The 16,096-nt window shown below is 37.0% G+C and overlaps 1 protein-coding gene across 7 annotated transcripts in view; it reads right to left on the minus strand.

Moving 5' to 3' along the window:
* The window catches only part of CPEB2 (cytoplasmic polyadenylation element binding protein 2), a 73,582-nt gene that overhangs the window by 31,015 nt on the left and 26,471 nt on the right, over positions 1–16,096 (minus strand). For 4 of the 7 annotated variants that reach the window (XM_030314181.2, XM_030314183.2, XM_030314184.2 and 1 more), the window contains 2 exons: positions 10,360–10,410; positions 2,689–2,712 (listed from right to left, as the gene is read on the minus strand). In XM_030314181.2, the coding sequence (XP_030170041.1) occupies positions 2,689–2,712; positions 10,360–10,410 (75 nt within the window). The remainder of the gene's footprint in view (positions 1–2,688; positions 2,713–10,359; positions 10,411–16,096) is intronic. The other 3 variants (XM_030314182.2, XM_030314185.2, XM_030314186.2) reach the window with 1 other exon arrangement.

The following is a 16,096-nucleotide window of genomic DNA, read 5'->3' on the forward strand; positions in this document are numbered from 1 at the left end:
AAATTAAAATATATAAAGTCATTTTGGTAGTAATTTGGTTTGACTGCAGTCCAGTGGGAAATCTTTTAAATGAAAACAGCTCCTCTGTGCCTGGGCTTAAAGATGAGTCTAAGGTGGCAAGTAAGAAAAATATAGTTCTTCCCCAAGTGGACTACAAAGTCAAAATGTCTTATGAAAAATTAATGCTGCTCACCGACTACTGCAGTGGTGGAGAGCAATGTCTTATTTTTGGTACAAACTGTATCAACTTATTGTGACACATCCCATATGAGCAGATCAGATATGTGTAAGACTTTTTTTTTTAAGAAAGGAAAAATGACTAAATAAAATTAACAAATGCAGCTCCTTTGATGGACCAAACCTTAAACATGAAGCCCATAAAAGGGGGATCTTGGAAGTTAAAAAATTATCAGTGTGATAATGGCACTGTATCTAGCACAGAAGGGGGAAAAAAATGAGTAGAAAATAGGAAGAGAGCCAGGCTACTTCTAGTCTTTCTGAGTCATTCCTTTGGTATGTGTGTGGGTTTTTTTTTTTTTTTAATGTTTTATTACGTACCGTGTCAAAGTACTTTCAAATTCACATAACCTTCTCAATAGGTATTTATAATAGGTACACTTTTCATTTGATTATCAAAATTGAAATTTTAATTTTTTTTTTAATGTTTATTTATTTTTTTGAGACAGAGAGAGACAGAGCATGAACGAGGGAGGGTCAGAGAGAGGGAGACACAGAATCCGAAACAGGCTCCAGGCTCTGAGCTGTCAGCACAGAGCCCGACGCGGGGCTCAAACTCACGGACCGCGAGATCATGACCTGAGCAGAAGTCGGCCGCCCAACCGACTGAGCCACCCAGGAGCCCCCAAAATTGAAATTTTAAAAGCAGACTCTGACTATTCACAAAGAACCAACTAAAAAATTACTAACGCCATATAACTTGAGAGGAAAATTCAGGCGTTATCCCTCCACACTAAGCCAAATAAGTATGACAGGTCAGTTCTGACCTACAGAAAGCTTCTGTAGAAGCCTTGGGACCATGTGAGAGTCTTCTTTCTTCCAAAGCTGACAGGCAGTCCTAAAGTAGAGGAAATCTTATAGATCTCTATCCTCTGGGAGCCATGAAGAGCAGTAATAAGTTTCTATCTGAAAGAAGAAAATTTTGCTTTTTCTTAATATCATAATCATAGTCTACCATTATTAAACTGAGAAAAAAGATGATAAACAACAGGACTTTCTGACACCTAGTTCCTGAGAACTTCCTAAGTCCTGATATTATGTTGGAGTATGCCAAATTACATTAAGAATAAACCACTAGGGTTAAAAGATGAAAGTGTATAAAAGGAAAAGATCCTAAATTAAATATGCTCCGTAGTTTCAAAAATACCTAAAAAGCACAGCGAAACAAGGCAGTCTACAGATGTGAAAACAGGTACTGAAGTTCTAACCTTCCCCCTCTCTTCTCAGTTGCTAGCTGCAACCTTCAGAAAGTTATTCAGCTTTAGTGTCTGAGTTTTGAGTTTCTATATCCTATAATTTTTTCATTAAGAAAACTAAAGAACCAAGAGATTTAGTCAAGCATGGGAAAAAAACAGATTCCAAAAAGGAAGTTAAATTCAGACAATGTGAAACACAAAACTGGAAATACTACTTAAGAATATAGAATACTTGTTTCTGTCATCAGCAGTGGCAGAAAGATTTAGCTTGTTTGTTTTCGAAGTACACATACTCATGACCACATGAAAAGAAAGTGAAGCACTGGCACGCAGTTATAAAATGTATCAAAAGGCACTATTATTATGGTCTATCCTCCATGGCTCAAGGGAGATTTCAGGGGTCAAGGAAAACCCTTTTTACTCATTTTGGTCCTTATGACAGCTACGTAAGTATCATGATTATTGCGCACTTAGAGGATAAGCTAGCAGGTAAAGCTACTTTTGCTTCTTTGCATCCCATGTACTTTTCTCCCTCTCAGTCTCTCTGTACATACAAAAGAGAAGCCAAGTTTAAAGCGCCACAGACACTGTCAGCTGCTTTCCAAAGAGGTTTAGTAGTCCGGCATCTCAGAGGCCTCGTTTTGTCCTTCAGATAGCAAGAACCCAGAGAGGAAGACTGTTGTGGGGGAGAGAGAAAGGGTGTGTGACAGAGTGTGTGAGTGTGCCTGCACGGTCCAGGGAGGGAGAAGGAAAGCATTATATTATCCGAAGACACACAGAAATGTTAGCAACATGATTTCCATACACCAGTGTTAACAATAGCCTATCTGGTATTATTTACTTTCAACTGGGTCAGACATAAAACTAATAAACTGGGGTTGGAAATTATATACATAGGTATGGCAACCAGTTACAGATTTAGAGAGCAGAAAAATCGCCTTGCAAGTCACCTTCACTAGTGTTTATTAAACATTTTTCTTAAGCAAACTATAAACAGCAGCTTTACTTTAAAAGGTATGAAAATAAACAGAGTCTAGACAGTTTAAAAGGAAAACATTTATTAAGTAACCAGATTAGTATGGAAATGTGCTTTAAAGTTAAGAGATACAGGATTCAAAAATTTGACAAGTGTGCAAATCAAAATATAACTTTTCTGTGAGTTTTCAGTGCATAAAAAAAATCTAGGCTAATTATAGAGTTGATCAGTAAAACCCAATTAAAAACAGTTATACCATAGCAAACAGAAAGGAATTACCTCGTCTTCGCCCATAACTCCTTGCTGCATGTAAACAAAGGACAAATTGTAAAATGTCAGAACTAAAAACAAGCCCACACATACAAATATTTATGATATGAAAAGCTAAGTGGGCATCTAGTAATTAGGACTACTTTGTTTTAAGAGCTAGGACAATGTCCCCATGTAATAGCTGCATGTGTTTTACCATTTACAAACCACTTTTATTATATATATATTCTGCACTGTACCATAAAATGAAATTAACAGGAAATATGCAATTTATTCTCATACATGCTCCAATTCATGAATAAATATTTCTTGCACCTGATCAAGATGGTAATATGTAACACCTTACAGTTAAATAGCATCCCAAGTAATAAATGCAAACAACTTGAATTAAATCCTCATTTTACTAATTATAAAGAGAGATATAGCAGATACAGTCCAACAAACAGCTATTCAAATCCAATTCACATTATATCAAGCCCTGTGCGGAGAAAGTACTGGAAGACACAGAGGTATGAAAAGATATAACAATGTTAAACTGATATTCTGAAGCCTGTAGAGCTTAGATAGAAGGTAAAGACATCAATCCATGTTCAAACTTGCTTAGTTGAAAAAATGATTAATGATACACTACAGTTACCAATGCTTTCAATCCTTCTGGTACATTTTATAACCTCTATCTAAGTGCTTATGTCTCTCTCTCTCTCTGGGGTAAAAGGGATTCAGATACAAATTGTTCTTAGTATCATCATAGACTGGCACAGATGTTGAATATTCAGAAGTATGAAGCAGAAAGACATTTCAAACTACCTTATTAGCAGTTTACATAGTTCCATATGGAGAAAAAACACTGCAATTTATTCTCCATAATAAACTACCAGTTTGATAAAACCCACAACTTATTTTTAAATAACTCCTCCTTGCAAATCTGAGTACGCAATGAGTATTTTTACCCTGGAATTAACATATGAAATCAAAGCAGTAAACTAAAACAAAAATCACTGTTAAAATCAAGATCTTAACCCATGTTTTATGAATTTTTTTTTTTTTTGGCCTGGGAAAGTTTCTTTCTGAATAAATCTCAAATCGAAACATATGTTAAGAGTTGTCCGAAATGTAGCCTTCCCCAAAAGTATAAAGCAAAGACCAAAGGAAGACATTTCACATCATTAAATACATTCTACTACAGAAGTTTTACAATGTAAGTCTTCAATATAAAGAAGTGTGCCCACAGGTGAAAATACAGGATTAATACCCCTACAGTAACCCTTAGTCATTACACTTTAAGTCAATAAATACAAGGCTTACAACAGAGTCTGTTATACAAAATAACCTCATTTGCATCTCTGCCTCTCTATTGTCTTTATTTAGCTATAACTACTGCAGTTTTAACCTTTTTGAGAGCTCCAGCTACCACAGCCTAGCAGACTGTCTGACCTGTACATTAGTTTATATGCAAGCTTACCTGTGTGTGTTTTTGTGTGTCTCTCGAGCTTAGATGTACATTACCTGTATACATTACATATAGATTACCTGACATACATATTCGTTTAGGGTGAGGTAGGGGCGGAAATGACATTTAGAATTTTGCTGTGGAAATCCTGGAAGACTTATAGAGGCCTTAAAAACACAGGGTCTCAAAGACATAGCGGATCAACTATGGAAAATCGAGTAGGAATTTTAAAAGAGCTGTCAAAGACAGACTATACAAGAGCAAATTCCCTGCAGTCTTAATCGTTGTATTAAGTGTGGAAACGGTCAATAGGCTCCCAAACGGTCACAGCACAACTCTAAGAAGTTAGGCTTCCTACTTCTCTCCAGGCATGATCGAAATGATATTAATCCAGTATAGATTTGCTTTACGGAATTTCAGTCATGGGTGTAGAAGACGGATCATTTACAAAGCAAATAAAACTACTCTCATCAAGTTTAAAGTCAAGTTATGAATTATAAGGAAGTAATAACGTGGTCCACAATTCCTGATCTATTGAGAAAATTAATGACACGACAACCAGTTTATATTCTTAGCTGTTATGTTCTTTGCTGAGGCTACTCAATGCTAAAAGAGTCAAAATACGTACAAATGTTCATAGCATCTTAGGTCTCATCTCATTCCTAGGCTTGAACACATTATTTAGAAGAGTTCTCCAACTACCTCATACCTGAGGAATTTTAGAGTTCTGTAAAGAGCTATTGCACTTATTTTCTGGACAACTCTCAAATTCCAGCTCTCTACATTACCAAAAATAGAACTGCCTGTAGATGAAGCTAGATCATGTGAAACACTTCCTATCCCCTGTCATGGAAAGAACCAATCTGCTATCATCACACTAAACAATGGAGTACGGACTCATTTTCCTACCCGAGCTCTTCTTATGTGAATTTCTGTTCCACCATAACTCGGATTCAGAGTTATCAAAAGTTCCCAATGAGAAAAGAAAATCATTAAATTACTATTCATTAAGTTTCAATTGAGGAAGACTTCTTTAAACAATATGCCCCTCCAAACTCATTTAGAATAGGACTTAGGAAAAAAAAGTGAGCAATTTTTGTATAAAAACTATTTAGAACATTCAATTTCAGTTACCTAAGTTTTATAAAACTTATTACTAAAAATTACCACGCATTCAGAAGTGAGGAACTGGCTATTTAACACACGTGTGTAAATATGTGTGTGTGTGTGTGTGTGTGTGTGTGTGTATGTATGTATGATTATATTTTTTTACATATATGTTTTATTTTATCATTATTTTTTAATGTTTATTTTAGTTTTGAGACAGAGCGTGAGGGGGGGGAGGGGCAGAGAGAGAGGGAGACATAGAATCTGAAGCAGGCTCCAGGCTCTGAGCTCTCAGCACAGAGCCCGACGTGGGGGTCGAACCCACAGACCGGGCCGTGAGATCATGACCTGAGCTGAAGCTGGACTGAGGCACCCAGGTGCCCCTCCATATACGTTTTTAAGATAATAGTAATAAGGCTTTGAAAAAAAAAATTTTTTTCCTACAAGAGTGAGTTTAAAATTTGGTCCTGGGTTATCAATAATCTCATTTAGGTTCTAACCCATTGCTACCAAAAAAGAAAAAGGATGATTCTGACATTCTCTTCAGTGTCTCTGTGCCCTTACATATTGGCTCTTAGCAATGGCTGTGGTACCTGATTTACTGCAGCTGGAGTAACAGATAAGGAAACATAACAAATTAGCCAGAAATATTTAGGTTAAAGTTCTCTTGGTGTGAAACTAAAGAAATTCTTATTTCTTGCTCTGAAAAGCCAAAACCAGGGAGGGAAATATACCCACAAATTATCCTTTTCAAGATCTAAAATAAATCTGTTATCTACTCCACTTATTTCCATTAGCATAAAAAAGAATTGATTACGTACTCAAATTTCCTATTTTCAGGACTTAATACAGTACATTTAGAGACTCTGCCCTCAGAAATACAATTTCACTAAGTTTTCTTAATTAAAAGATAAACATAACCTCTCTCCTTCCAAACAGTAGAGCAAGCCCTTGATTATAAACATAGATGTATATGGCTAATGACAGCAAATTTAAATTTCAAACTAGCTTGCATCCCCCTGTACTTCTGCTATCTGTCTCCCTTTTGAAAAGCCATATGTACTAATAAAAATATAAGCTATTTTTCCTTGGGAGAGGGGTGAGGGGAGCACAACATGATCCAAACAGAAACAAGTACCTGAATGATACATCATTTTGCATTGGTCCTCACTACTATGGAAAACAGGGTGGTTTTATTTTGTTTTTTCCTACTGAGAATAAAATATGTGAGATTTATACACTTGGAAGTACAACATTCAAGCCGTCATTCTAAATTCAGATAGTGCTTGCATTTTGGATTTTAGACAATCTACCCATTCCTATATAATATTACTTCCCTAAAGTGCTTCTGGATGTTAGGTTTGGACCTCTCTACAATATTTATTAAATGGTCGCAGTCTCCACCAGTCAATTCAACTTGATTTCTAGTTAGATGGAGGAACATGGTCTGTTCAGGAGCCTACCTGCAGTTATATTTCTATGGCATTTTTTTATGGTTAAATTTTATTTTGTCTATACAACTTCAAGAGACATATGGATGTGGGATACTATCTCTTTTTCTGAGTTAAGAGAGGTTGAAATATAAGGATCTGTTAGAGGTATTTCACAGTTTTACCTAGTCTGACCAACTTCCTGACCTTTACCCCATTCCCTGTTTATCCGTTAAAGGAATATTTCACAGTTTAACTATAATGTTAATTGACCAGGAAGGCAGACTCATGAAAGCTTTTTACAACATTTGCCTTATCTGCATAACAACTACACTAGTATTTATAATATTATTTTTATTAAATGGACTCAAGCCTAGCACCTAATAATAGCCTAGTAACATCATAGATTTCTTCCAGTTCTGTATTTTCTAAGGAATGTTCTCAAATTGTTATAGTCATGCATTTATTATAATATGTATTTGTGCGCCACCAAAGATTGTCTTCGGTACCACATGGGACATGTGCACCACTCCTTAGGGAGCACTGTGAGAGAGTCATTTTGCTTTTGACCCACATTTTGTTCCTATATAGCTTCTTCCAAATGGGTCTGGTTTGACTTTCTGCAGTAACATAAGACAAACCTTCTTTGGTCACTACATATACGTTGAACATCCTTCAAATACTTGAAAACATTGGCTGTCTTCTTTCAATTTATATTCTCCAACAATTTATGTATTCACAAGACAGGATTAATACTCTTTCAAAGTCATTTTGTCACTGTTCACCATCACCCACTGTCACAGCTAACTCTCACTTTTAGAAACTGTTCTAAACACTTTACATGAATGAATTCCCTCACTTCTCAAAAAACAATCCCCTGAAGCAGGCAGCATTTTATCTCCTTTTGACATAAAGAATCTAACTGAAGTTAGGTGAACTGTCCAAGGTCATAGCAAAATTAGGGTTAAATCCAGATAACCTAGCTCCAGAGTCTGTGGTACCAACTACTGTTAACTATTGTTAACCCCACCACCACACACACAAACACACACACACACACACACACACACACACACACACACACACACACACACAAAACCACTGACTTATAATTTATTGCCAAATACTGATTTTCAAAGTCAATAATATTAGCTATGCTTATTGGTTAAGTAATACAACTTACTTAGTTGCTAATGATGAGTTCAAATCTGTGACATAATTTAAAAAGTAGGTCTATGTATTGAGATGCTACAATTCCTTTAATCAATAATATTTAATAATAATTTAGTACAGGCAGAGGCTTGGTATTGACATCACTTAATTCCCGTATTTCCTAGGGAGACAATATGCTAAGAATATAGTTGAACTGTAAGAATTAAAAGCAGCTCAAGGAAAATTTCCCCTTACTCCTTCTTGCCATTTGCTCACTTCTGTCTTCAATGACCTTGATGTCTAGAAAAAATTACTTAAATTCTTAATATTCAAATACTTCCCGATCATAATAAATATACCCAATTTCTTGACCTCTGCTCCCCTCTTAACAATGCTCCCAAATGAGCAAAATAATTTTTTTTCTCTCTGGATCAAATTGCCCCTACTGACCTAAACACATTTTGATGTCCTAGTTTCATTATCTCTTCTGTCCCCTACTCCCTTGCCAGAAGAAGTTCAGAATGTCCAGGACAGCTCACTGTATCGAGCACGTAACATGGCTCTGAAGTGGCAGGCTATGAAGAGTGCTCACATATGAAAAAGCAGATTTGTCCACAAGGTTCAACTCTTGCCTGAAATAAAATATTCTTGTGTCTACTAGGTGATAAAACACTGATAACCTAACATCTAGGTTATTTATGAAGGCTTCAGGCAACTGATGAACTCAATTAGCTTAATAATATTTCGTGTAAAAACAGTATGGCTCCTAAGCTCTTTGCTCATACATAACTGATGTATTCTATTGTGATTGCAACATACTTCTGAATCGTGCTAGTGTGGTAGGCACACAGCAATCCCAGATCATCTGTGAATCATCTAACAAACTGTCTCATACAGCACCTTCCTTCAAATGGATCTTAACAGAGTATGTGAAATATACACAAATTCAAGTTTTTCTACTGACTTGTTTTTAGAAGTTAAAATGGAAATGATCTTTATCACACAGAACATCCCAAAAGCAAATTATTTGAGGAAGTCAGGATAAATACATAAAGAGCTTGCTGCTTAATCCCATCGTTATTTTATAAATCAAGTCATGAGGATAATACAAAATTATGATCTATTTTCAGTTTGTAAACTCAATTTCATCAATGTAAGTTTTAGTCACAGATACAGAGTTTAGAGACCAGCTACTCAAGTGACGTGTTGTTTTAATTCCATGGTAGAAAAAAAGCTGACTGAAGAAGTCCTGGAATGCGATTTCTAGTGCCCTTCTGGTCAAAGTCTATGTAAGCACCATAATTCACTGAATTCATGAATGCGGCCTGCTGTACTGCTGTAAGGTCCAGCCCAGACACGGCCTCAGCTAGAGAGCACAATTAGGCCCCAGTGTTAGGACCTTGCCAATTTGACCTCTAACCATCCTTTAAGATCCTAACACATACCCCAGGGCTCAGATTACACTGGCACGTGGTGGGCAACTCAATATATAACAATCTAAAGTTGAATGAAGCAATCAATCGCACCACAGACACACTGCTTCTTCAATTTTTCTCTCATTCCAAAATCCTATCTGACACCTTGCCAATCTCCCAGGAAGCCTGGACTTTATTCCCACCCCTCTGTCACTAGAGTCTTTATTACTTAGTATAAGTTCACAGGGTCTAGCTTTATACTGGCCTTTTTTCAACCTTTGTTCCCCAACCTCCCTATCATCTGTTTTCAACAGAGCTTTAGTTGAAATAGAAGAGCCGAGTCATTCTAATGATATAATTGTGTATTTTTTAAGTACTATGTCTATTCTTCCTTCTTTCTACCTCTCTCTCTTTGTCCACCCTCTGATTTAAAAATACCTGTATGAAGGATATTTTCACTTTCCATGTCTACTCCCACAGTCACGGGTGTACTAAGTACTGGGACTTGAAAACAATGTTTGTCCAACAGAAGAACAAACTTTAATGAAAGTTTATTTATCCTGTTTCTAACTCTGGTGAAGTTCACTGTGTAAACTTTCTAGTTAGAATAAATTAAGTTAGCGTGATCACCATATTTACAGAGTCACAAGTGTATTCATTCCTTAGTTAACATAAGCACAAGTGCTATACTAAGTAACAAGTTCTACGCACTTTGCAAACATCATCTCATTTAATTTTCATAATAATCCTTGAGACTGTTATTCCCATTTCATAGATGGGAAATGAAGGCTCACAGAAGTTTCTAAACAAAGTCATACCAAAAACTAGAAAGCCAATATTCAAACTCAGGATGATCTCCAAAATCTGTGATCAATGAATTAAATCATACTGTCACAAATACATTGCAATAATTGCTTTGACAGCTAGAATTTATATGCCAGAGATCAGAAATAGGCACATTCCAAACTCCTAATTCTGCTTTCTGTACAGGAAACGCTGTAGCTTTATCTTTATACCTATAAAATATTTAACTTCTATGTATATGCAAGGTATAGAGAACCATGTACTCAATTATATTTATTTATAAAAGTCAACCGGAAACATAAAATGTTTGTATACAACTTACCATTTAACATCAACAGATTATCAGTTCCTGGATGTGGATAGCTCAGTCGACCTTTAAAAAGACAGGAAAGGGAAGTTTTAAGATTATGGAGCTATTTGAAAGGCAAAAAAAAAAAAAAAAAAAGGGAAAATGAATAAGGAGGAAATTACTGAAGACAGTATATTTCTTAAATAAAAAGCTAATGTTTAACTCGAAGCATATTAACCAAAATCATCTTTTGAGATTTGAAACCAAAACATAAAACAGTTAACCTTAGTTCCCAGATCATATGAGGACAATGTGATTTCAGAGCAATGCCTAGAGAATAAGGCCTATTTTTTTTTTTTTTTTTTTTTAATTTTTTTTTTTTTTCAACGTTTATTTATTTTTGGGACAGAGAGAGACAGAGCATGAACGGGGGAGGAGCAGAGAGAGAGGGAGACACAGAATCGGAAACAGGCTCCAGGCTCTGAGCCATCAGCCCAGAGCCTGACGCGGGGCTCGAACTCCCGGACCGCGAGATCGTGACCTGGCTGAAGTCGGACGCTTAACCGACTGCGCCACCCAGGCGCCCCAGGCCTATTTGTTTTTTGAAATGTAAGAACAATATAGGTATCCTAGTCCTTCACACTTAATACAGGATATAAAAATTTTTAAATATTTTCAAAACTGTTTATAATTCTCTTCACAGCTTTCTTTTTCAAAAAATAAAACTTGAAGGAATTTATTATATTCCTAACTAAAAAACCACCTAAATATTAAAATAAAAAATGAGTAGCAAAAACTCATCACAACTTGCCATTTAATTCAACAGTTTTATATATAGCTGTATGTAAATAAGGAAGTTTGATAAAAACATCTGAAACATATTATTATAAATGATATTGCAAGTTTAACCTGTTCAAAGTTTACAACTGATATAATAAAAATATAAAAAATGAAAATACTAAGGTTTAAGAGCATAGTAGCCTCCTATTTCCTTTGAGTCATTCCTCATACGAGAGCTCTGCACTTGATACATGCGGAAAGGATGACAGGACCGTAGACCACTGTGGCAAAGAAAAAAGGTACGCAGGGACACACTGTGGTTTATTCAGCATTTCTACATCGTAACACTTGTTTGACTAAATGCCAACATTAAGGATGATCGTTGTTTAGAGTCCATTAAAATACTTTCCTCTAATAGAGGACTTTCCTCTAATGCCTGAATCTCTGATGGACTATTAGAAAGGTTCATTAAAATCCACTGAGAAAGTTACTAGAATGAAATGTCTGTGCGATGGCACGTCAGCAGTTTTCAGTGCAGCCCCTTTGCAGACCCTGTGATGGTGCAGGATGCACAGCCGCCAGAAGAGTGACCAGGAACTCTCCGCATGAATCTGACATGATTAGTAAGGAGTATAGATTAACTGTGTCTAGCTTTACCACCTCAGCAAGCACCCTACACACTCTGAGGCCCTGTATTACGCCCACACATCCCATACAAAACAGAGGCTTTTGTTTTAATTATGAAACTAAAGAACTTGATCACCTGCCAGTGGGGGAGATAATTCAATTTTAACATTAAAATATACATATTAGACATATAGTTATAGATATACACGTACACCTATGCATATACACACACTTCATCTGGGCTCTAATTTAACCATAGCAGATTCTGTTTTTAGACTCAACAGGTGAAACAAATGTTACTGTCCTTCAAAAGACAATGCACTCTTATTTACTTCTGCATTTCACATGACACCAGCTAAACTGATAAAGCAGCCATACTCTAAAAACACACAATAAGTCTATTGTTGTTAATATTTTAGTACGGAGTGAGAAATAAGACAGTACGTACAAAAGGTACCAAATACAGAGTCAGAAAGCAGAACTTTCCTAAACTGGATTTCAATATCACGGAGCGTTACTTTGCCTCAAGTATCGTAGCTTACTTTGGAAATATGCCTATTGCTAAACATCTTGTTGCACATGACCAAATTTAGAGAATAATTTAAGGCCATGAAAAAATGCTGTTATTTCTGACTTGAGATGAAAATCACAACCCCTACAAAAGTGGTAACCCGTACTGCTGTTCACTGTAACAAGCTCATTGTCTTGTATATCTACAAGTGTATAGGATGCAGAATATACAAATAAGAATGAGTCTCTGTTTATGATGTAGTATGAAAGACAGAAACAACTTCAATAAAGCCTGCCAAGTGTTAAAAGAATTATGTATAGCACGCTGTATGAAGAACACAAGGAATATTTAACCAAGGCCATAGATTCAGGGAAGACCTCCTAGAAAAGTAAACTGCACAAAGCTTTAAGCCTGGTTCCACTTCAAAAGACACTCAACGTTGAATCGCCACGTAACTATCCTGTAACAGGTTGATTGTTCGCTTTACTTATCCCAAGACACAAGTATATTTTCATTGCTAATAGTCTTTTGACTTCTTGGCTCTGAATGGACTTAAAAGACACACCTTACACAAAAACTTCAAAAGATAGATACCTATTTGCAGAATGTGTATTTGTATACATGTTCTAAAATACAGTACTCCAAACAGGAAAATCTCTCAATATAATTAGCCAAACACACCAAAATGAAATAAACAAATCAGACTTCTTTTTAAATTATCTAGTCCCTTTTCCTCAATCACAGCAAAATATCAATACATCTTTACAAGTTAAATTTATAGATAATTTACTTTTACCTGGGATACCATTAAAATTACTTCCACTAAGAACATGCCAATTTATAGTAATAGCTAAAATTTGAGGGCTCGTTCCATGCCAGGAGCTTTTCTAAGTTCTTTTCAACCAATCGTTTAATCCTACGACGATGTGTGATTTAGGTACTACTATCTTCTCCTCTGTGCAAGGTTAAAAAACTTGCTCAAGGTTACACCACTGGCAGATATGATCCTAGACAGCGTGGCTCCATACTCTTAATCACTATCTTGTAATGACTTCCTAGTTGATAAAATATAGAGAAAGATAGGTATGGTTGGATATAGGGCAAATTCCTATGCTAAATCCATTACAAAATTCATGGGATGATTATGAAGTATGTATTAGGTAACTTATACGTTAACACAGAAAAAACACACATTGGTATAAAATCGGTTCCTCCCTATTGTGTAAAAAGCCCAGTGGCGCAGAGATTGCTAGCTGCACACTGACACCTATACCTGTCAATAATGGGAACCCCAAATCCTAGATAAGCACAGAAGTGCCCAGAGTTACTCCCTTGTAGCTAACGTGTGCCCACGTGAGTAAGATCTGGCCAATGGGATGTAAAACAAAATTGTTATGTGCAGTTTCTGGGAAGTATCCTGGAAGGGAAGATCTTCTCTTTCCTTTACCTTCTTCCTGCTTGCTGGGATGCAGATGTGATGGCTAAACTGAATCAGCCATATTAGCTTGAGGCCGAAGCTGGGTGGTAAGGACAGCAGAACAAAAAGACAGGCGCCTAGATCCATGAACAACACTACCCTACTTCTAGGTGTGGTATTCTTTTGGAAGAGGAAAATACTTCTGTCTTGTTTAAGCTGCTCTGTGTTTTCTGCTGTCCCAGAAGAACCTAACCTTACAAATAAAGCCCTCTAGTACAAATTTGTGCAAACTGAATTTTAGGGAACCAGGTTATAATTTATTATTGTGAAAATATGATAAAACATAATAATTTCATTATAGTTTTAATATGTCTACAATTAATGGGTATCTACTGCCTCTTGGCACTTCTTTTACATTAAGATACTATGAAATTTAAAATAAATAACTTTCAAAAATATGTATTTATTCTTAGCTATCAGTGAATAATTAGAGGACCTACAGTATCTTTAAAATTATCTTACTAGTCTATTGTCATTTTAATTATCTGTATAACACGTATAAACAAGGCAATACATGTTGGCCATTTTATTTTATTTTATTTTTATTTATTTATTTATTTTTTATTTATTTTTGGGACAGAGAGAGACAGAGCATGAACGGGGGAGGGGCAGAGAGAGAGGGAGACACAGAATCGGAAACAGGCTCCAGGCTCTGAGCCATCAGCCCAGAGCCCGACGCGGGGCTCGAACTCCCGGACCGCGAGATCGTGACCTGGCTGAAGTCGGACGCTTAACCGACTGCGCCACCCAGGCGCCCCTCATGTTGGCCATTTTAGATGTATATTCAAGCAGCCAAAACACAGAAGTATGACAAGTACATACAATTCATCACATATAGACAAATCACCAATTACTAAAATTTGAAACAATGCCGTATTTAAAGACATGCAGTAAACTAAGCCAGCATTAAAAACGATTTCATACACATTTAAGTTCTTTCAGCAAACTACCCACTTAGTCTCAATAAAATGCACTTAAAAATAGAGATGATAAAAAATGACATGTCACTTCTCAGATTTAAACATACTTTTAAAATTACAGAAATGTGAATTAGAAAGGATAAAATGCAGCAGTTTCCCAACATCTCTTAATGTTTGTGTAGCCTTAAGCTGAAAGTCCCAAAATAACCTCCAGCAACCCATTTGCTGAAGCATCGTATTTCCCTTCCCAGATATCACACTCTCTTGGTTTCCTCTCACTAGCTATTCCTTAAATACTCTCTGCTGTGTCTTCGTCCTCAGCTTTGCAAAATGCTGAAGCCCCAGTGTTCAGTCCTGGGACTTCTCTTTCCACACGGCCTCCCTAGGTGATACCATCTACTACCCAAGCTCCATGCATCATCTCTGAGCAGATGACTCCACTTGTATCTCTAACCGCAACCTCTATACCTCAACCCCATACTTCCCCAGATTAGCACAGAGCACCGTCTTCCTTCCATATGGATGCTTATCCCCAAACCCTGGGTTGCCTCCACACCTCACTGTGTGTAATCTGTGTACAAACCTGCCAACAAATCCTCACTGCTCGATTTATAAACACAGACCTAGATCTGATTGCTCTTCACGAGCTCCTTCTTGGTTTCCCCGGCCCAAGCCATCTCCATCTCTTCACAGACTACTAGAATAACCTGACAGTCTAGTCTCCATTCGGCAGCCTGAGAGATCCTTCTCAAGCCTCCATCAGCTCAGGTTTCTCTATTACTCAAAACCCTCCCAGGCTTAGAATAAATATCTGGCCTCTCATCCCCTACCATTCTAACCACGTTGGCCTCTTTGCTGTTCCTCAAACATGCCAGGCATACTGCCATTTCAGGATCTGTAGATTTCCTCTTCTATTTAAAATGCATTTGTCCAGATATGACCAAAGCCTATACCTCTCACTTCATTCAGGTGTTTAAAAGATGCCATCAGAGACCACCCTAAAATAGCAGTTTCTTTCTCTATCCCCTTGATACTGTATTTTTTTTCTTCATAGCATTGACTCTTATTATCTCCACCCTTCATTAAAACAGAAGACTCATGAGGGCAGGACTCTTGTCTTTTTTATTCTCTACTGTATCTCTACCATCTAAAACAGAGCCTAGTAAAGGTGCCTGGGTGGCTAGTCGGTTAAGTGTCTGACTTCGGCTCAGGTCATGATCTTGTGGTTTGTGAGTTCAAGCCCTTGTTGGGCTCTGTGTTGACAGCTCAGAGCCTGGAGCCTGCTTCGGATTCTGTGTCTCCCTCTCTCTCTGCCCCTCCCCGGCTTGTTCTCTCTCTCTCTCTCTCTCTCTCTCTCTCTCTCTCTCTCTCTCTCGTTAAAAATAAACATTAAGGGGCGCCTGGGTGGCGCAGTCGGTTAAGCGTCCGACTTCAGCCATGTCACGATCTCGAGGT

This window comes from Lynx canadensis, chromosome B1, assembly GCF_007474595.2.
Source record: "Lynx canadensis isolate LIC74 chromosome B1, mLynCan4.pri.v2, whole genome shotgun sequence".
Taxonomy (NCBI): Eukaryota; Metazoa; Chordata; class Mammalia; order Carnivora; family Felidae; genus Lynx; species Lynx canadensis.